Source organism: Hyperolius riggenbachi, chromosome 4 (assembly GCF_040937935.1).
Source record: "Hyperolius riggenbachi isolate aHypRig1 chromosome 4, aHypRig1.pri, whole genome shotgun sequence".
In the NCBI taxonomy this organism is placed as follows: Eukaryota; Metazoa; Chordata; class Amphibia; order Anura; family Hyperoliidae; genus Hyperolius; species Hyperolius riggenbachi.
In genome coordinates this window covers 12,601,920-12,623,484 of record NC_090649.1, presented here as the reverse complement: position 1 = coordinate 12,623,484, position 21,565 = coordinate 12,601,920, and the positions used below count along the sequence as shown (strand labels likewise).

The 21,565-nt window shown below is 48.3% G+C and overlaps 1 protein-coding gene across 1 annotated transcript in view; it reads right to left on the bottom strand.

The window, feature by feature from the left end:
- The window catches only part of LOC137571093 (vomeronasal type-2 receptor 26-like), a 113,151-nt gene that overhangs the window by 71,031 nt on the left and 20,555 nt on the right, over positions 1–21,565 (bottom strand). The window contains exon 2 of the mRNA XM_068279774.1: positions 18,763–18,995. Within this exon, the coding sequence (XP_068135875.1) occupies positions 18,763–18,995 (233 nt within the window). The remainder of the gene's footprint in view (positions 1–18,762; positions 18,996–21,565) is intronic.

The following is a 21,565-nucleotide window of genomic DNA, read 5'->3' as shown; positions in this document are numbered from 1 at the left end:
TGAAAGATTTTTTCCTCTTGTTCCCCCTCTTCTGCTTAACAAACCCTGAAAAAATTGTGTTTCCAGCACCTATGGGGGATTTGCTATTAACCTCTAAATTCGGCGTCATACAGCATAGCGGTTCCAATGCGGATTTTTGCTGTAATTTCCGCCAATTTTACCTTTGATTTTTTCAAAAAGTTAATGATCTTTTTGAAAGATTTTTTTTTCCTCGTGTTCCCACTCTTCTGCTTAACATAACACAAACACTGGTCTGCACGGCAGCCGGGGGCCCCAGTCTCTGAACTTGTGGTATTTCTTGCACCTACTGTATGGGGGCGATGCAATTAACCTCTAAAGTCGGCATCATACGGCATATTGGTAATGCAGATTTTCTGCATTATACACAGTGGTGCTCAGCAGAGCTCGAATATTCGAGTAGCTCGAATATTCGAGCTCTTTTTCAGCTATTCGAGCTCGGTGTTCGAGCTCCGAATAGCTGTAGCTATTCGAATGGGCTATTCGAGTACACTCGAATAGCCCATTCACTATTCGAGCTATTCGAGCAAACCGGCACTATTTGAGCTCGGTACTGAGCTCGAATAGCGTCATAGCCCAGATTGATGTCCTTAGAGCCAATCAGAGGGCTCCCAGGCCCTCTGACGGCAGCCAATCACAGAGGGGGACCCTGGCCAGCCCCTACCCTATAAATAGCGGCCGCCATGTTAGGTTTCTCCGTGCTTGCCTGAGACTTGTACAGAGAGAGAGTTGCTCCTTTGTGCTTTGGCTTAGCAAGAGCTCTATTGTGGTCATTTACCTAGCGTTTTTGCTCACATACACCTCCTATACACACCTATATTGTTGTTAGTTAGTTAGACATTGTATTTTAGTTAGTAGCTTTTGTGTTACATAGAGAGAGACTCAGACAGCTGCTGCACGCTTACAGCTTTAGGCCTCAGGGCCTGCCTGTGTGGGCAGCTGTTCTCTCCTGTCCTCTGTTTATTTCTCTCATCTATACCAGTATTTCTGCTGTCCTTTACTACTGATTGTATTAGTATTGTAGTTATATACTGTAACTGTACTAGGACACTCACTGTCACTGTTCATAGGCTACTAGCTGCTCCTGCGTGTGTGCACTCACTGTCTGTGTAGTGTGTACACACTACACACACTCTATTTCCTTCTGATAACTGATTGCTTATTGTAATTAGTTAGTTGTACTTACTGTTACTACTTACTGTACTAGGAGTCTAGGACACTCAGTCACTGTTCATAGGCTACTAGCTCCTGCGTGTGTGCACTCACTGTCTGTGTAGTGTGTACACACACTACACACACTCTATTTCCTTCTGATAACTGATTGCTTATTGTAATTAGTTAGTTGTACTTACTGTTACTACTTACTCTTACTGTACTAGGAGTCTAGGACACTCAGTCACTGTTCATAGGCTACTAGCTCCTGCGTGTGTGCACTCACTGTCCGTGTACACACACTACACACACTCTATTTCCTTCTGATAACTGATTGATTATTGTAATTAGTTAGTTGTACTTACTGTTACTACTTACTCTTACTGTACTAGGAGTCTAGGACACTCAGTCACTGTTCATAGGCTACTAGCTCCTGCGTGTGTGCACTCACTGTCTGTGTACACACACTACACACACTCTATTTCCTTCTGATAACTGATTGATTATTGTAATTAGTTAGTTGTACTTACTGTTACTACTTACTCTTACTGTACTAGGAGTCTAGGACACTCAGTCACTGTTCATAGGCTACTAGCTCCTGCGTGTGTGCACTCACTGTCTGTGTACACACACTACACACACTCTATTTCCTTCTGATAACTGATTGATTATTGTAATTAGTTAGTTGTACTTACTGTTACTACTTACTCTTACTGTACTAGGAGTCTAGGACACTCAGTCACTGTTCATAGGCTACTAGCTCCTGCGTGTGTGCACTCACTGTCTGTGTACACACACTACACACACTCTATTTCCTTCTGATAACTGATTGATTATTGTAATTAGTTAGTTGTACTTACTGTTACTACTTACTCTTACTGTACTAGGAGTCTAGGACACTCAGTCACTGTTCATAGGCTACTAGCTCCTGCGTGTGTGCACTCACTGTCTGTGTACACACACTACACACACTCTATTTCCTTCTGATAACTGATTGATTATTGTAATTAGTTAGTTGTACTTACTGTTACTACTTACTCTTACTGTACTAGGAGTCTAGGACACTCAGTCACTGTTCATAGGCTACTAGCTCCTGCGTGTGTGCACTCACTGTCTGTGTACACACACTACACACACTCTATTTCCTTCTGATAACTGATTGATTATTGTAATTAGTTAGTTGTACTTACTGTTACTACTTACTCTTACTGTACTAGGAGTCTAGGACACTCAGTCACTGTTCATAGGCTACTAGCTCCTGCGTGTGTGCACTCACTGTCTGTGTACACACACTACACACACTCTATTTCCTTCTGATAACTGATTGCTTATTGTAATTAGTTAGTTGTACTTACTGTTACTACTTACTCTTACTGTACTAGGAGTCTAGGACACTCAGTCACTGTTCATAGGCTACTAGCTCCTGCGTGTGTGCACTCACTGTCTGTGTACACACACTACACACACTCTATTTCCTTCTGATAACTGATTGCTTATTGTAATTAGTTAGTTGTACTTACTGTTACTACTTACTCTTACTGTACTAGGAGTCTAGGACACTCAGTCACTGTTCATAGGCTACTAGCTCCTGCGTGTGTGCACTCACTGTCTGTGTACACACACTACACACACTCTATTTCCTTCTGATAACTGATTGATTATTGTAATTAGTTAGTTGTACTTACTGTTACTACTTACTCTTACTGTACTAGGAGTCTAGGACACTCAGTCACTGTTCATAGGCTACTAGCTCCTGCGTGTGTGCACTCACTGTCTGTGTACACACACTACACACACTCTATTTCCTTCTGATAACTGATTGATTATTGTAATTAGTTAGTTGTACTTACTGTTACTACTTACTCTTACTGTACTAGGAGTCTAGGACACTCAGTCACTGTTCATAGGCTACTAGCTCCTGCGTGTGTGCACTCACTGTCTGTGTACACACACTACACACACTCTATTTCCTTCTGATAACTGATTGATTATTGTAATTAGTTAGTTGTACTTACTGTTACTACTTACTCTTACTGTACTAGGAGTCTAGGACACTCAGTCACTGTTCATAGGCTACTAGCTCCTGCGTGTGTGCACTCACTGTCTGTGTACACACACTACACACACTCTATTTCCTTCTGATAACTGATTGATTATTGCAATTAGTTAGTTGTACTTACTGTTACTACTTACTCTTACTGTACTAGGAGTCTAGGACACTCAGTCACTGTTCATAGGCTACTAGCTCCTGCGTGTGTGCACTCACTGTCTGTGTACACACACTACACACACTCTATTTCCTTCTGATAACTGATTGATTATTGTAATTAGTTAGTTGTACTTACTGTTACTACTTACTCTTACTGTACTAGGAGTCTAGGACACTCAGTCACTGTTCATAGGCTACTAGCTCCTGCGTGTGTGCACTCACTGTCTGTGTACACACACTACACACACTCTATTTCCTTCTGATAACTGATTGATTATTGTAATTAGTTAGTTATACTTACTGACTGTTACTACTTACTTACTGTACTAGGGACACTCACTCAGTCACTGTTCATAGGCTAGCTCCTGCGCGTGTTTGCGCGTGCGTGCACTCACTGTCTGTAGTGTACACACACTAAATTTACTTGTGATTACTACTGATTATTGTAACTGCTAGTTGTACTTCCTGACTGTTACTACTTACTTACTGTACTAGGGACACTCACTCAGTCACCTCACCCACCAACCCACTCCATTAAAGTACCCCACTTTTCACCCGCCCTTTTAAAAAACTTTTGTCTATACGCCCAAAACATCGAAGATGTCTGGAAGTGGCAGCTAGTGTTGGGCGAACATCTAGATGTTCGGGTTCGGGCCGAACAGGCCGAACATGGCCGCGATGTTCGGGTGTTCGACCCGAACTCCGAACATAATGGAAGTCAATGGGGACCCGAACTTTTGTGGTTTGTAAAGCCTCCTTACATGCTACATACCCCAAATTTACAGGGTATGTGCACCTTGGGAGTGGGTACAAGAGGAAAAAAAATTTAGCAAAAAGAGCTTATAGTTTTTGAGAAAATCGATTTTAAAGTTTCAAAGGGAAAACTGTCTTTTAAATGCGGGAAATGTCTGTTTTCTTTGCACAGGTAACATGTTTTTTGTCGGCATGCAGTCATAAATGTAATACATATAAGAGGTTCCAGGAAAAGGGACCGGTAACGCTAACCCAGCAGCAGCACACGTGATGGAACAGGAGGAGGGTGGCGCAGGAGGAGAAGAAGGCCACGCTTTGTGAGACACAACAACCCCGGCCTTGCATGAGGGCAAGAAGCGTGCGGATAGCATGCTTTGTACCGCCATGCAGTCATAAATGTAATAAAGATAAGTGGTTCAATAAACAGGGACCACGCGGCAACGCTAACCCAGCAGCAGCAGACGTGATGGAACAGGAGCAGGCGCAGGAGGAGAAGGCCACGCTTTGTGAGACACAACAACCCAGGCCTTGCATGAGGGCAAGAAGCGTGCGGATAGCATGCTTTGTACCGCCATGCAGTCATAAATGTAATAAAGATAAGTGGTTCAATAAACAGGGACCACGCGGCAACGCTAACCCAGCAGCAGCAGACGTAATGGAACAGGAGCAGGCGCAGGAGGAGAAGGCCACGCTTTGTGAGACACAACAACCCAGGCCTTGCATGTGGACAAAAAGCGTGCGGATATAGCAGCAATGCTTTTTGCCGCCATGCAGTCATAAATGTAATACAGATGAGAGGTTCAATAAACAGGGCCCGGAAACGCAACACCATCCCAGATGTTCATTGGTCATGTTACTTGGTTGGGGTCCTGGAGTGTTGCGTAGTCATTTCCAATCCAGGATTGATTCATTTTAATTTGAGTCAGACGGTCTGCATTTTCTGTAGAGAGGCGGATACGCCGATCTGTGACGATGCCTCCGGCAGCACTGAAACAGCGTTCCGACATAACGCTGGCTGCCGGGCAAGCCAGCACCTCTATTGCGTACATTGCCAGTTCGTGCCAGGTGTCTAGCTTCGATACCCAATAGTTGAAGGGTGCAGATGGATGGTTCGACACAGCTACGCCATCTGACATGTAGTCCTTGACCATCTTCTCCAGGCGATCGGTGTTGGAGGTGGATCTGCACGCTTGCTGTTCAGTGGGCTGCGGCTGCATGGGTGTCAGAAAATTTTCCCACTCCAAGGACACTGCCGATACCATTCCCTTTTGGGTACTAGCTGCGGCTTGCGTTGTTTGCTGCCCTCCTGGTCGTCCTGGGTTTGCGGAAGTCAGTCTGTCTGCGTACAACTGGCTAGAGGAGGGGGAGGATGTCAATCTCCTCTCTAAAGTCTCCACAAGGGCCTGCTGGTATTCTTCCATTTTGACCTGTCTGACTCTTTCTTCAAGCAGTTTTGGAACATTGTGTTTGTACCGTGGATCCAGAAGGGTATAAACCCAGTAATTGGTGTTGTCCAGAATGCGCACAATGCGTGGGTCACGTTCAATGCAGTCTAGCATGAATTGAGCCATGTGTGCCAGAGTCCTACCAGAATCCTCATCATCCTCTTGTGAGCGTTGTGATAGTTGTTGTGATGCATCATAGTCGTCACCTTCCTCCTGGTCTGCTTCTGCTGACCATTCGCGTTGAATTGTGGAAGTCCAACGTGCACCGCTCTGGCCCTCGTCAGTGGTGGCATGAAATTCCTGCTCCAACTCCAGCTGTTCCTCCTCCTCTTCTTCGTCATAGCTGCTGGGGCCAGCGTTCCCTGAGGCGGATGGCCTGATGTTGGTACCATCACGCTGATCGTTTTCTCCTTCAGATTCCCCCAGTTGCATCATGACAGCTGTTTCCTTGATTTTTAACATCGACCTCTTCAGTAAACACAGCAGTGGTATGGTAATGCTGACTGAAGAGTTGTCACTGCTCACAAGCAACGTGGATTGCTCAAAATTTTGGAGGACTTGGCATAGGTCCAACATGTTGGCCCAATCGGATCCACAGAAGCTTGGCAGCTGGCCGGATGCGCCTCGGTACTGCGCCGTCATGTACTGGACCACTGCACTCTTCTGCTCGCAAAAGCGGGCTAGCATGTGCAGCGTAGAATTCCAGCGCGTAGGGACATCACACAGCAAGCGATGGTGGGGGAGATTGAAGCGCTCCTGCATCTTGGCGAGTGCCCCCGAAGCAGTACTGGAATTTCTACAATGTTTGGACACTCGACGCACCTTCAACAGCAGATCGGGCACGCCTGGGTATGTCCTCAGGAACCGCTGAACTACTAGGTTCATCACGTGCGCCAGGCAAGGGATGTGTGTCAGCTTAGCCAACCTTAAAGCGCGAATGAGATTACTCCCATTATCACACACAACCATGCCCGGTTTCAGGTCCAGCGGTGCCAGCCACAAATCCGTCTGTTCCTTTATTCCCCTCCAAATTTCCTCCCCTGTGTGCTGCTTATCCCCAAGGCAGATGAGCTTCAGCAACGCTTGCTGACGCATGCCAACAGCTGTGCTGCACTGCTTCCACGATCCTACTGCTGCTGGGTTAGCGTTTCCGGATGAGGTACAGCTTTGAGATGCGTTGGAGGAGAAGGAGTCAGAGAGGTAGGTGCTGCTGTTATCCAGTGGGAGGGACGGCGGTGCAGCTGTTTGTGGCGTGGGCAACACCCGTGCCGTAGCAGGTGAGGAATCGCTGCCAGGCTCCACAAGGTTCACCCAGTGCGCGGTAAGGGAGATGTATCGACCCTGGCCGAACGCACTCGTCCAGGTGTCAGTGGTGAGGTGAACCTTGCAGGCAACGGCATTCTTCAAGCTTCGGGTTATTTTGCTGACCACGTGCTCATGCAACTCAGGCACTGCAGAGCGTGCAAAGTGGTAGCGGCTGGGAACCACGTAACGTGGGATGGCCACTGACATCATGCCCTTGAAGCTGTTTGTCTCCACCAATCGATATGGCAGCATTTCGCAGGCCAGAAGCTTGGCTATGCTGGCTGTTACTGCCACGGCCCGGGGGTCATTTGCTGGCAATTTCCTCTTGCGCTCAAACATCTCCGACACAGACAACTGAACCGTAGCGCTGCACACGGAAGGGCTGTTGGTTGTTGTGTTTGATGAACACTGGGAGACCTCAAGAGCACTACTCCGGAAAGTGACAGTGTCAGCGTCGTCTGATGTTTGTGAATGTTGTGAACCACGCAATGGCTGGGCTACTGCTGCTGCTGAGGCGGGTCTGGTGAACCCAAGGGAGGCAGTGTTGTTTCTGGTACCCTGTCCTGACGCGTTTGCCCAAAGAGTGGGATGTTTGGATAGCATGTGACGGCTCATGCTGGTGGTGGAGAGGTTGTTAATATTTTTCCCCCTGCTCAGGCGGGTCTTGCACACCTTGCAAATCGCCATGGTAACATCCTCAGTGCAGTCTTCAAAGAAAGCCCAGACTTTGGAGCACCTGCCTCCTTGCTGGCGATTTCTGTTTGCTCCTCTTTTGCCTCTCACTTGAACTTCCACGCTTGTGGTGCCTGAAATTGCGCGCCGCCTACCTTGTGGCACAAGGCGAACTCGTGCAGCAGTGGGTTCTTCAACAGACTCATCTGTGCTGCTGCTACGACGGCGATGTTCTCGTTCACAAACAAAATCTGGGTCTCTGTCCACATTGTCCATACCCTCCTCTTCCATCTCCTCAAACTCGTCATATGTCATTGTGGGCCACCGCCGTGGAGTAGAGCTCCCCACAACAACCTCTGCGCAGCACACTCCAACGTCGTCTTCCAGATCTTGTCGGCCGACCTCCTGCAATTGCAACCCCTCCTGCCCAAATTGCTCTGGGATTTGGGTTTCCGAGTCCTCTTCGGACTCGCCTTGTATTTCAGTGCGCGGTGCATTTCCCACAGTTAACGGTTGTGAATCCAGGCACAACATTTCTGGCTGTTCCTCCATTGAACTTTGAAAGGTGGAAGTTTGTTGGGCTGGGAATAGCTCCTGCGAATACCCCATTGTGTCCTGAGGTAATTCATCGGACTGGTTATCTGGCAGTTGTGTGCGTGGTGTCGCTGCCGGTTGTGTCAGCTTTGTGCCCACTGGCTCCTTGTAACTGGCTGAGGACTCGGACCTCGTGCGTGATGTGCTGGTGCTGCTTAACCCACTGCTGGACGCTTGAGAGGTCATCCAAGTAATTATCTGGTCCTGTTCTTTTGGATTTGTGAGGGTTGTTGTCCTGGACAACATGGGCGGTATTGAGTGGGTTTTCTTGGGTGCTCCCCTGTGGCCTGTACGTGAACCGTCAGGGGAAACACCTCTTCCCTTGCCCCTCCCTCTTTCACCGGATTTCTTCCTCATTTCACTTATCCTTACAGTACACGCTGACTGGCAGCAGTACAGTGGCAGTACAGAAATGCTATACAGTACCACTATTCCCAGCAGCGACACAGAGCACAATGCTATACAGTGACGGGTGAGCGGTGTACCACTATTCCCAGCAGCGACACAGAGCACAATGCTATACAGTGACGGGTGAGCGGTGTACCACTATTCCCAGCAGTGACACAGAGCACAATGCTATACAGTGACGGGTGAGCGGTGTACCACTATTCCCAGAAGCGACACAGAGCACAATGCTATACAGTGGCGAACGAGCGGTGTACCACTATTCCCAGCAGACACAGAACAGTACACAGAATGCTATATAGTGTGGCTGAACGAGCGGTGTACCACTATTCCCAGCAGACACAGAACAGTACACAGAATGCTATATAGTGTGGCTGAACGAGCGGTGTACTACTGTTCCCAGCAGACACAGAACAGTACACAGAATGCTATATAGTGTGGCTGAACGAGCGGTGTACTACTGTTCCCAGCAGACACAGAACAGTACACAGAATGCTATATAGTGTGGCTGAACGAGCGGTGTACCACTGTTCCCAGCAGACACAGAACAGTACACAGAATGCTATATAGTGTGGCTGAACGAGCGGTGTACTACTGTTCCCAGCAGACACAGAACAGTACACAGAATGCTATATAGTGTGGCTGAACGAGCGGTGTACTACTGTTCCCAGCAGACACAGAACAGTACACAGAATGCTTTATAGTGTGGCTGAACGAGCGGTGTACTACTGTTCCCAGCAGACACAGAACAGTACACAGAATGCTATATAGTGTGGCTGAACGAGCGGTGTACTACTGTTCCCAGCAGACACAGAACAGTACACAGAATGCTATATAGTGTGGCTGAATGAGCGGTGTACCACTGTTCCCAGCAGACACAGAACAGTACACAGAATGCTATATAGTGTGGCTGAACGAGCGGTGTACCACTATTCCCAGCAGACACAGAACAGTACACAGAATGCTATATAGTGTGGCTGAACGAGCGGTGTACTACTGTTCCCAGCAGACACAGAACAGTACACAGAATGCTATATAGTGTGGCTGAACGAGCGGTGTACCACTATTCCCAGCAGACACAGAACAGTACACAGAATGCTATATAGTGTGGCTGAACGAGCGGTGTACTACTGTTCCCAGCAGACACAGAACAGTACACAGAATGCTATATAGTGTGGCTGAACGAGCGGTGTACCACTGTTCCCAGCAGACACAGAACAGTACACAGAATGCTATATAGTGTGGCTGAACGAGCGGTGTACCACTATTCCCAGCAGACACAGAACAGTACACAGAATGCTATATAGTGTGGCTGAACGAGCGGTGTACTACTGTTCCCAGCAGACACAGAACAGTACACAGAATGCTATATAGTGTGGCTGAACGAGCGGTGTACCACTATTCCCAGCAGACACAGAACAGTACACAGAATGCTATATAGTGTGGCTGAACGAGCGGTGTACTACTGTTCCCAGCAGACACAGAACAGTACACAGAATGCTATATAGTGTGGCTGAACGAGCGGTGTACCACTGTTCCCAGCAGACACAGAACAGTACACAGAATGCTATATAGTGTGGCTGAACGAGCGGTGTACCACTATTCCCAGCAGACACAGAACAGTACACAGAATGCTATATAGTGTGGCTGAACGAGCGGTGTACTACTGTTCCCAGCAGACACAGAACAGTACACAGAATGCTATATAGTGTGGCTGAACGAGCGGTGTACTACTGTTCCCAGCAGACCCAGAACAGTACACAGAATGCTTTATAGTGTGGCTGAACGAGCGGTGTACTACTGTTCCCAGCAGACACAGAACAGTACACAGAATGCTATATAGTGTGGCTGAACGAGCGGTGTACCACTGTTCCCAGCAGACACAGAACAGTACACAGAATGCTATATAGTGTGGCTGAACGAGCGGTGTACTACTGTTCCCAGCAGTGACACACAATGACTGGGGGGGACCCTGGCTAGCGTGGCTGGAGCGCGAACTACCCTGCCTGCCTACCCAAAGCTAAACCCACAGACAAATGGCGGAGATATGACGTGGTTCGGGTATTTATTTACCCGAACCACGTGACAGTTCGGCCAATCAGAGCGCGTTCGGGTCCGAACCACGTGACCCGTTCGGCCAATCACAGCGCTAGCCGAACGTTCGGGGAACGTTCGGCCATGCGCTCTTAGTTCGGCCATATGGCCGAACGGTTTGGCCGAGCACCGTCAGGTGTTCGGCCGAACTCGAACATCACCCGAACAGGGTGATGTTCTGCAGAACCCGAACAGTGGCGAACACTGTTCGCCCAACACTAGTGGCAGCCAGCGCGGTTTGGGCAAGGGGAAGGGCAGCAAGGGAATCAGGAGGAGAGGGAGCAGCATTGTGGCAGGCCGCGGCCGCGCCACCATGCACAGTTCCGCAGCAGCAGCAGCAGCGTCAGTGGCTAACATTCCTCCCATAGCCACTGGCCGTGGACGCCTTGGGCGCCGCCCAGCAGGAGCATCTGCAACTCACGCTGCAGAGACACAGCAGCAGCAGCGTGTAGCACCTGCTCCAATTTTCCTCCAGCCGGGTCGGAAACGTCCCATTGAGGAAAAGCATGCAGACACTGTGGTGCAACTGATGACGGAGGATGAGCAGCCCGCCATCAGTTCTGCATCCGAGGCCTCCACCCTCACCACCACCACCACCACCACCACCACCCCTGTTCGCAGCAGTCGCCCAGCAGGGCCTGGGGAGGAGGCCAGTTCACCGTCAGTCGCCGACCTGTCACTCAGCAGTCTTTTTACCCCAGGCACCATCAGGGTATTGTCTGCTGTTGTTGGCGATTTTGAGGAGGAGATGCTGATCAGGGCCGGGCCGAGGCATAGGCTGGAGAGGCTCCAGCCTCAGGGCGCAGTGTAGGAGGGGGCGCAGAATTCATTCAGCTGTCATTCCTAATTGTGTTTGAAGCAGAAAGAAAAAGGAAAAGGGGATACATGGCAGTGACTGCAAGCCAGATAACTAGATATTAAGGTGTTGGGGAAGTTGTGGGCCCTGTGGCGCCTCTTAGTCTAATAGCAATCAGTGTGTGACAGCTGGGGTGGGAGGGATGGGGGGGGCGCACTTTGGTGTCTCAGCCTTGGGTGCTGGAGGACCTTGTCCCGGGTCTGATGCTGATGGGCACTTTGGGGGATGAGGGATTGGACAGCAAGACTGTGGCGACAGTCAAGCAGCCCATCCATGCATCAGGAGAGGAGTTTGGGGGGTCATCATCCCAGCAGGACATGTTTCAGGAGGGGGAGGATGATGATGACCCGGTGACAGGCAGAGACTGGGTGCCACCACCTCCAGGGGATGTCGTCCTCAGCAGCTCTGAGGAGGAGGATGCTCTTGTGGGCCTTGCAAGGAGGCGCATCATTGCAAGCATTGGCAGCAGTAGGCAGGTCCCACAGCCTGCTGGTGTCTCAGGCTCAGCAGCAGCAGCAGCAGCATCTGCCAGTACCACCACCAGCCTCACCCAAGCCCCCCCCCCCAACCACCACAGGGAGACAGGCAGCAGCGCTTCCATGCCGTAGGGGGATGTTTCTGTCACCAATCTGGCGATATTTCATCACGCCCACTGTGTACAGCAAGTACGCCACTTGCAACCACTGTCAGCGGAAGTTGAGCAGAGGTGCAGACCCCTTAAAGTTCAGCACCAGCTCGCTCATCAACCACCTTGCTGCGAAACATTTCCACCAGCATGAGGAGTTCCAGAGGCTGAAGGCATCTGGTGCTGGCAGTGGCACCACACCCATCACTGCATAGCCTTCAGCAGCAGCAGCAGCAGCAACAGCAGCCACCCGCCCTCCTGCTCCTCCAGCAGCACCAGCAGGAGTGCGGAAACGCACTGCTCCTCCCCCCTCTGCAACTCCTCCCGCCGACACTGAGGCCTGTTCTGGCAGCCAGTCCTCAGTGGCCTCCTCCGCTGTGTCTGCTGATTCCCGTGCCAGCAAAAGGCCACGCCAGAGCCTTTTGAGCGAGTCCTTCCAGGGGGTGGTTAGGGCTCTGCCTCCCAGCAGCCGTCGCGTGCGGCAGCTGAACGGCTTGCTGGCACGGGCCATGTGCTCCCAACTCCTGCCGTACATGCTCGTGCAGGAGGGGAGCGACATTCGTGCGCTGCTTATTTGCGCAGCCCCAGACTGGCAGCTCCCCAGCAGACGCTTTTTCTCCCGCAAGGCCATTCCTGCACTGCACCGTTTTGTGATGGCCAATGTGGAGCGAGGGCTGGAGCACGCGGTTGGTGAAAGGGTCCACGTCACCATGGACTCCTGGAGCAGCCGCTTCGGGACAGGCCGCTACCTGTCCTTCACTGTCCACTGGGTCAGCTTGGTGGAAGGGGGTGAGGATGGGAGAGCAGCAGCGGGCACAGCAGCAGCAGCAACACAGTGGGTGGTGCCACCCCGCAGGGTCAGGGGAACTGCAGCAGGTTCCTCCGATCCTCTGCCATCCTCCGGCACACCTGGCCAAACCCCCCGCCTCAGCAGCAGCGTGAAGGCCCGCCACTGCCAAGCGCTGCTGCACTTGGTCAGCCTTGGGAAGACCAAGCTGACGGCAACCCATGTGTTGGCCAAACTCCAGGAGCAGGAGAGGATTTGGCTGACCCCCAGAGGCCTCAGAGTCGGAGAGGTGGTGGCCGACAATGGGGCCAATCTGGTTGCCGCAATAGACAGGGGAAACCTGACCCACATCCCCTGTCTTGCCCACGTGCTGAACCTGGTGGTGCAAAAGTTCTTGCGCACCTACCAGGGGATGGGCGAACTGCTGGAAACGGCAAGGAACGTTGTGCGTCACTTCCGGCGCTCGGCTGCAGCCTGTGCGAGCCTGGAAGACGTGCAAAAGGAGCTGGAGCTGCCACGCCATCGGCTGATCCTTGATGTTCCGACTCGCTGGAACTCCACCCTGGCGATGTTGGAGCGTCTGGTTGAACAGAAGCACGCTGTCAACCAGTACCTTGCCCTGGCCACTGTTTCCGCCACTCAGAGAAGGGACAAGACCAGCAACATTCCGTCCATCGTCCCCGATGATGACTGGAGGCACATGCAGCAGGTGTGCTTAGTGCTGGCTCCCTTTCTGCAGGCCACTAACATGGTGAGCAGGGACCATGCTATGGTCTGCGAGTGGGTGCCCCTGGTTTGTCTGCTGAACAGGGCCCTCGATGCTTTGCTGGAAGAGGGAGCGGCAGCCTTGGACCAGCAGGAGCGGCAAGCAGCTGCACAGTCCACCTCTGAGGGGGAGGAGGAGGAGGACTTGGTGGAGGTCCCTGACCTTGCTGCTGATGAGGGGGAGCAGCACAGTGCAGCTGAGTTGGTGCGGGGGTGGAGAGAGGATGAGGCTGACGAGGCAGAGGAGGAGGATGAGGACAGCAGCACTGCCGTTGATGTGCCAGCAGACGTGGCCCGCCTCTTCCCAATGGCAGCGCACATGCTGAGGTGCCTGCGCAGGGACCCCAGGGTGATCCAGATGAAGCAGAGGGAGGACATCTGGATCAGCATGATGTTGGACCCACGCCTCAAGGGGAAGTTGAGCCAGTTCCTGCCGCCTGCAGGAGGAGACCCAGCGCAACAAATAAGGAGCTTGCAGCAGGCCCTTGTTGAGCGCCTGGAGGAAGCCTTCCCCCAGCCTTCCACCCCCACTGTCCAGCAGCCAGCACAGAGGCAGCAGCAGGTGCCTGCATCCAGCAGCAAGCGCCCCACAGACCTGCTGTCTCTCAGCCACAAGCTCTACAGGACTGTAGAGGCTCCGGCAGCAGTGACTAGAGAGGAGGTGCATGCAGCAGCATCCTCCTCCGGTCACAGCCAGCGCCTGACCCGCATGGTGGCTGACTACATGGGGTCCTACAGCGGGCTTGACAGCGATGCCCCTGTTGATCCCATGGAGTATTGGGTCAAGCGCCTGGAGATCTGAAGCGAGCTGGCGCAGTACGCCCTGGAAGTGCTGTCCTGCCCCCTTCCAGCGTGCTGTCCGAGCGCTGCTTCAGTGCAGCTGGTGGCGTGGTCACCGAGAAACGCTCACGTCTGTCTCACAAGTCTGTGGACAGACTGACGTTTCTCAAGATGAACCAGGCGTGGGTGGAAGGCGAGTTCCTGGCCCCTGTTGTCGGCGAGAGGGGGACATGAACTGGCTGCCGGAACTTAGAACCATCGTTAATGTGCCTTACCACCCTTTACCACCTCCTGGCTCCTGCTCTTTAAGCCAGCCTGGTTCACTTTGACTATTACGTCGCCTGCAGCCACACATTTTACACCTACAGTGGGCTGCTGTGTACTGCCCTTCTGCTGTCTGTCTGTGTTTCCCACTGCCAGGGTACACAGAATTACCTTCTGCTGCCACTCTGCCACCAGCTATTACGTCAAACAATAGCTATATTGGTTGTAAAACCAAAACTAAAAAAACCATTAAAAAAAAAAGGTTTAATTTTTCTGAGGTGCCCGGGTTGAAAACTGTGTTGTTCCAGTTGTGTATTGGACACGATGTGGGCTGCACGACCACTGTCTGGGACCTCCTGTTGTGTTTATTTACAGGCCTGGTATCACCGCTAGGTACCAGGGCTATTATGTCACGCTGCCTACCTGCTGCCACACTCACACTGCTCCTCCTCCATTCCTCCTCCTGCTGCTGCTGCTGTCTGTCTGTGTTTCCCACTGCCAGGGTACACAGAATTACCTTCTGCTGCCACTCTGCCACCAGCTATTACGTCAAACAATAGCTATATCTGTGTAATTGGTTGTAAAACCAAAACCAAAAAACCATTAAAAAAAAAAGGTTTAATTTTTCTGAGGTGCCCGGGTTGAAAACTGTGTTGTCCCAGTTGTGTATTGGACACGATGTGGGCTGCACGACCGCTGTCTGGGACCTCCTGTTGTGTTTATTTACAGCCCTGGTATCACCGCTAGGTACCAGGGCTATTATGTCACGCTGCCTACCTACTGCCACACTCACACTGCTCCTCCTCCATTCCTCCTCCTGCTGCTGCTGCTGTCTGTCTGTGTTTCCCACTGCCAGGGTACACAGAATTACCTTCTGCTGCCACTATGCCACCAGCAATTACGTCAAACAATAGCTGCTCACATAATTACTCCTCCATTCCTCCTGCTGCTGCTGCTGTCTGTCTGTGTTTCCCACTGCCAGGGTACACAGAATTACCTTCTGCTGCCACTCTGCCACCAGCTATTACGTCAAATAATAGCTATATCTGTGTAATTGGTTGTAAAACCAAAACCAAAAAACCATTAAAAAAAAAAGGTTTAATTTTTCTGAGGTGCCCGGGTTGAAAACTGTGTTGTCCCAGTTGTGTATTGGACACGATGTGGGCTGCACGACCGCTGTCTGGGACCTCCTGTTGTGTTTATTTACAGCCCTGGTATCACCGCTAGGTACCAGGGCTATTATGTCACGCTGCCTACCTGCTGCCACACTCACACTGCTCCTCCTCCATTCCTCCTCCTGCTGCTGCTGCTGTCTGTCTGTGTTTCCCACTGCCAGGGTACACAGAATTACCTTCTGCTGCCACTCTGCCACCAGCTATTACGTCAAACAATAGCTATATCTGTGTAATTGGTTGTAAAACCAAAACCAAAAAACCATTAAAAAAAAAAAAGGTTTAATTTTTCTGAGGTGCCCGGGTTGAAAACTGTGTTGTCCCAGTTGTGTATTGGACACGATGTGGGCTGCACGACCGCTGTCTGGGACCTCCTGTTGTGTTTATTTACAGCCCTGGTATCACCGCTAGGTACCAGGGCTATTATGTCACGCTGCCTACCTGCTGCCACACTCACACTGCTCCTCCTCCATTCCTCCTCCTGCTGCTGCTGCTGTCTGTCTGTGTTTCCCACTGCCAGGGTACACAGAATTACCTTCTGCTGCCACTATGCCACCAGCTATTACGTCAAATAATAGCTATATCTGTGTAATTGGTTGTAAAACCAAAACCAAAAAACCATTAAAAAAAAAAAGGTTTAATTTTTCTGAGGTGCCCGGGTTGAAAACTGTGTTGTCCCAGTTGTGTATTGGACACGATGTGGGCTGCACGACCGCTGTCTGGGACCTCCTGTTGTGTTTATTTACAGCCCTGGTATCACCGCTAGGTACCAGGGCTATTATGTCACGCTGCCTGCCTCATTGACTGCCTGCTGCCACACACTCATCCTCCTTCTCCTGCTGCTGAATTTACCTCCTGCTGTCTGTGTGTTTCCACTGCCAGGGAGCACATACAATGGCGCTTCCAACATGCGTGCGCCCACCAGCTATTTGTTACGCTCAAAAATAGCTGCATTTCTTTAAAAAAAAAATGGAAAGAGAAATAAGTGAAGAAGAAGAAGACGATATAGAAAAAGGAGAAGGAGAAGAAGAAGAAGAAGAAGAAGATGAAGAAGAAGATGAAGAAGAAGATGAAGAAGAAGATGAAGAAGAAGATGAAGAAGATGATGAAGAAGAAGAAGATGAAGAAGAAGAAGATGAAGAAGATGAACAAGAAGAAGAAGATGAAGAAGATGAAGAAGAAGAAGATGAAGAAGATGAAGAAGAAGAAGATGAAGAAGATGAAGAAGATGAAGAAGATGAAGAAGATGAAGAAGAAGAAGATGAAGAAGATGAAGAAGAAGAAGAAGAAGATGAAGAAGAAGATGAAGAAGAAGAAGATAAAGAAGAAGAAGAAGATGAAGAAGAAGAAGAAGAAGATGAAGAAGATGAAGAAGAAGAAGAAGATGAAGAAGATGAAGAAGAAGATGAAGAAGATGATGAAGAAGAAGAAGATGAAGATTAGAAGATGAAGAAGAAGAAGATGAAGAAGAAGAAAAAGAAGAAGACAATATAGAAGAAGAAGATATAGAAGAAGATATAGAAGAAGAAGATATAGAAGATAAAGAAGAAGAAGAAGAAGAAGAAGAAGAAGAAGAAGAAGAAGAAGTATATACAGTACTAAACAAAATTCTGGACACAACTTCTCTTTCCACCTTTTTTTTTAAAGGAACAGCCCCACATAATCACTTGCTGTAGTTACTTGGAAAAAAAGACGTTTCTTGCATCATTCACCCTCAAAACAAGTGTTGGAAGCTATTTAAGGCCAATTCGAATAGTCAGCTCGAATAATGAGCTCGAATACCGACTCGAATAGTCAGCTCGAAGTCCGAGGTCGAATCGAATAGTAAAAATTATTCGACTCGAATATTCGACTGACCTCGAATAATTTACTATTCGAATTCGACCAAACTCGAATTTTAAAAAGGGGTATTTGAGCACCACTGATTATACATTACAGTGTAGAGCTGCCAACTTTAGCGGTTAATAGCAAAGCTCCCATAGTTGCTAGAAAAAAAAACTTTCAAAAAGACCTTGCACTTTTTGAGAAAATTGATGTTAAACTCGGCAGAAATTACTGTGGAAAATCAGCATCGGAACCGCTATGTGCTATGATGCCATCTTTAGAGGTTAATAGCAAAGTCCCGATGGGTGCTAGAAACACCAACATTTCAGGGTATATTAAGAAGAAGATTGGGAATAAAAAGGGAAAAAAAATCTTTCAAAAAGACCTTGTACTTCTCGAGAAAATGTATGTTAAAGTCAGCAAAAATTACTGCAAAAATCTGCATCGTAACTCGAAAATCGGTAGCGGAAAGCGGAATCGGTAGCAATAATGGTAATTGGTAATGGCGGAAAGTGGATTTTCCACGAAAATGGAAATTGGCATTTCCGACCATCCCTATGTGGTGGATGTTTACTGCTTTTTCTAATTGATACCTGTTGGATTAATTGTTGGATGGTTTGCTATGGTATGAGAAATGGTAAAATAACTGGAGATTTAAAAGGAATAAAAGAGTGTCCTTTTATCTATTTGCACTCTACTTCTTGCAAAAAAAAAAATTTTGCAGTTAACTAACTTTATTCACACACACAAATTCTTTGGAAACAGTTTTCAGAATGTGAAATTCCATTGGAATTAGAAAATTGGCATTTCCGGCCATCCTTTGTAAACAGCAGCTGTGACAAATCTGCCTCGCTGAGTTGCAATACAAACAGAAGTAATAACTCTTTGAACTTTCCAGCACATAAAAACAAAACCATATCAGCAAGGAAAACGGGACATTGTTTTTAACTTAATTAAACCAACTTAATTAAATTAACTTTCTACCAATGTTTTAAGAGGCATGGCTGTTTGAAAACCAGGCATGGAATTGCTTTGGACTTACGTAGTGCTCCTGGAAGGTTTTGGTCTGAAGGTAAACGTTGGTAAGAAACTGTTGCCAGATGAGTAAAGCAGCAGAATCCCTCCGATAATCACGTCCCCCTTCTGATCATAATCTGGAGGCAAGATGGCTTCCCGCAATCCACACACAGGACACTCCACATCTTTACTCAGCAGTAATATAGAGAGCCACAGGAATGGGGTCAGATGTTTCCAGCACGTGTCCAACATGTCTGCCTGTTCAGAAAGATATAATTTCATTATCAATTACATCATATTAAAAACTGTGTAGAACAAACCAGCCACACTAAACTGGCCAAATACTTCACCGTCAACCCACCCAATGGAATAACGTCATCACTAGAAAGGAGATCTGAAGTTCTCGTAGTTAATCCTATAATACTGTATTACTGTAAGTAGCTTGACCAGATAACTTGTATGCACCACCACCATGCAGATACCTTAAAGACACTATTTTGTAGAAAAAACTGTCACTTTCTTGGAAATTCCACATTATTTCAAGAATGGCCTCAATTCACTAAGCTTAACTCTTGTCTTTAATAACTCTTCAGAGCTGTTTTACAGTTATCACAATGATATCACCATGGTGATAACTGTAAAACAGCTCAGAAGAGTTATTAAAGACAGGAGTTAAGCTTAGTGAATTGAGGCCTATATAGCCAAGAAGCCAATGTTTCGGAACCACGCTGGGTCTTTTTATCGAAGCAAGAATTGCTCAGCAGCAGCATTCTGTCTGCCGCCCAATAAATGTCTCAGACACAGTGCGTGTTCAGGGTGAGAGGACCTCAATGCACTCACAGCTCTGAAGTGCAGCGTACGCTGCAGCAGCTGCTCAAAGCCTGCCCATCACATTCATGAGTGCATTGAGGTGATCTCCCCCCCAACAAGTGTCAGTTACATTTATTTGGTAGACAGACTGTTGACATTGAGCAACATTTGCCTTGATAAAGAGACAGGTCATGATTCTGAAACATTGTTTTTTTGGTTATTTCTTGAAATAGATATCAAATTTACAAAGAACTGTCAGTTTTTGTATGAAATAGTGTTTACGTGGGTAGGTGGCATCCTCCTATATTGATTTAAAGCTAATGTGAACTGAATAAAAAAACAAACAAATATATACTTACCTAAGGAGATGGAAGGTTCCGGGTCCTATAGAGCCTCCTCATTCCTTTCATGGTCCCCTCGTTCTAGCGATGTCACCTCGATTTGATTCCCACACCGTGGGAGGCTTTGGAGGTCTTCGGGAGCGCTCAGGCTCCGGAATACTTCTGAACTTTTCTGTGGCAGCAGAGTGCAGTATTCGATCAGTCAGACATTTCTACCGGGGGGGGGGGGGGGGTGACAGCACTGGAGCGAGGAGACCATGAGAGAATTGGGAAGGAGCTATTAGAACCAGAGCCTTCCCTCTCATTCGGTAAGTATCTGTTTTGTTTTTGTTTTGTTCTTGGTTCACATCATCTTGAAGCACTCCTAATCTCTGTTTAAATATATTTCATTGAGTCAAATGCATAACAAAGAACATGAATAATAAACATTGCATGTTTGACTACAACCATTTAGATTTTTTGTTTGCTACACAAAAAACATGCATTTCAGACAAGATTTTTACAAACCGTTACAGATAGAATAAGGAAGGGGGGGGGGGGGGGGGAAGAGATCCACTGGCCAAAACAGTATTATGTTAGCAGAGGTATACAGTCCAAAAAATATATGTACAGTTGCAATAGATGGGCCAAAAAGGTAAAGATGAATTTAAGAGGCGCAGTGAGAAGGAGACCAGAGGAGAGCATAACAGTTATTTCATTGTAGCCTTATAGTCATCAGTGTCCATGAATTTGTACCAACATGCCCAGACACACGGATTGTCTGATACAGTGGTGTGAAAAACTATTTGCCCCCTTCCTGATTTCTTATTCTTTTGCAGGTTTGTCACACTTAAATGTTTCTGCTCATCAAAAACCGTTAACTATTAGTCAAAGATAACATAATTGAACACAAAATGCAGTTTTAGATGATGGTTTTTATTATTTAGTGAGAAAAAAAACTCAAAACCTACATGGCCCTGTGTGAAAAAGAAATTGCCCCCTGAACCTAATAATTGGTTGGGCCACCCTTAGCAGCAATAACTGCAATCAAGCGTTTGCGATAACTTGCAACGAGTCTTTTACAGCGCTCTGGAGGACTTTTGGCCCACTCATCTTTGCAGAATTGTTGTAATTCAGCTTTATTTGAGAGTTTTCTAGCATGAACCGCCTTTCTAAGGTCATGCCATAACATCTCAATAGGATTCAGGTCAGGACTTTGACTAGGCCTCTCCAAAGACTTCATTTTGTTTTTCTTCAGCCATTCAGAGGTGGATTTGCTGGTGTGTTTTGGGTCATTGTCCTGCTGCAGCACCCAAGATCACTTCAGCTTGAGTTGACGAACAGATGGCCGGACATTCTCCTTCAGGATTTTTTGGTAGACAGTAGAATTCATGGTTTCATCTATCACAGCAAGCCTTCCCGGTCCTGAAGCAGCAAAACAACCCCAGACCATCACACTACCACCACCATATTTTACTGTTGGTATGATGTTCTTTTGCTGAAATGCTGTGTTACTTCTACGCCAGATGTAACGGGACACGCACCTTCCAAAAAGTTCAACTTTTGTCTCGTCGGTCCACAAGGTATTTTCCCAAAAGTCTTGGCAATCATTGAGATGTTTTTTTAGCAAAATTGAGACGAGCCTTAATGTTCTTTTTGCTTAAAAGTGGTTTGCGCCTTGGATATCTTCCATGCAGG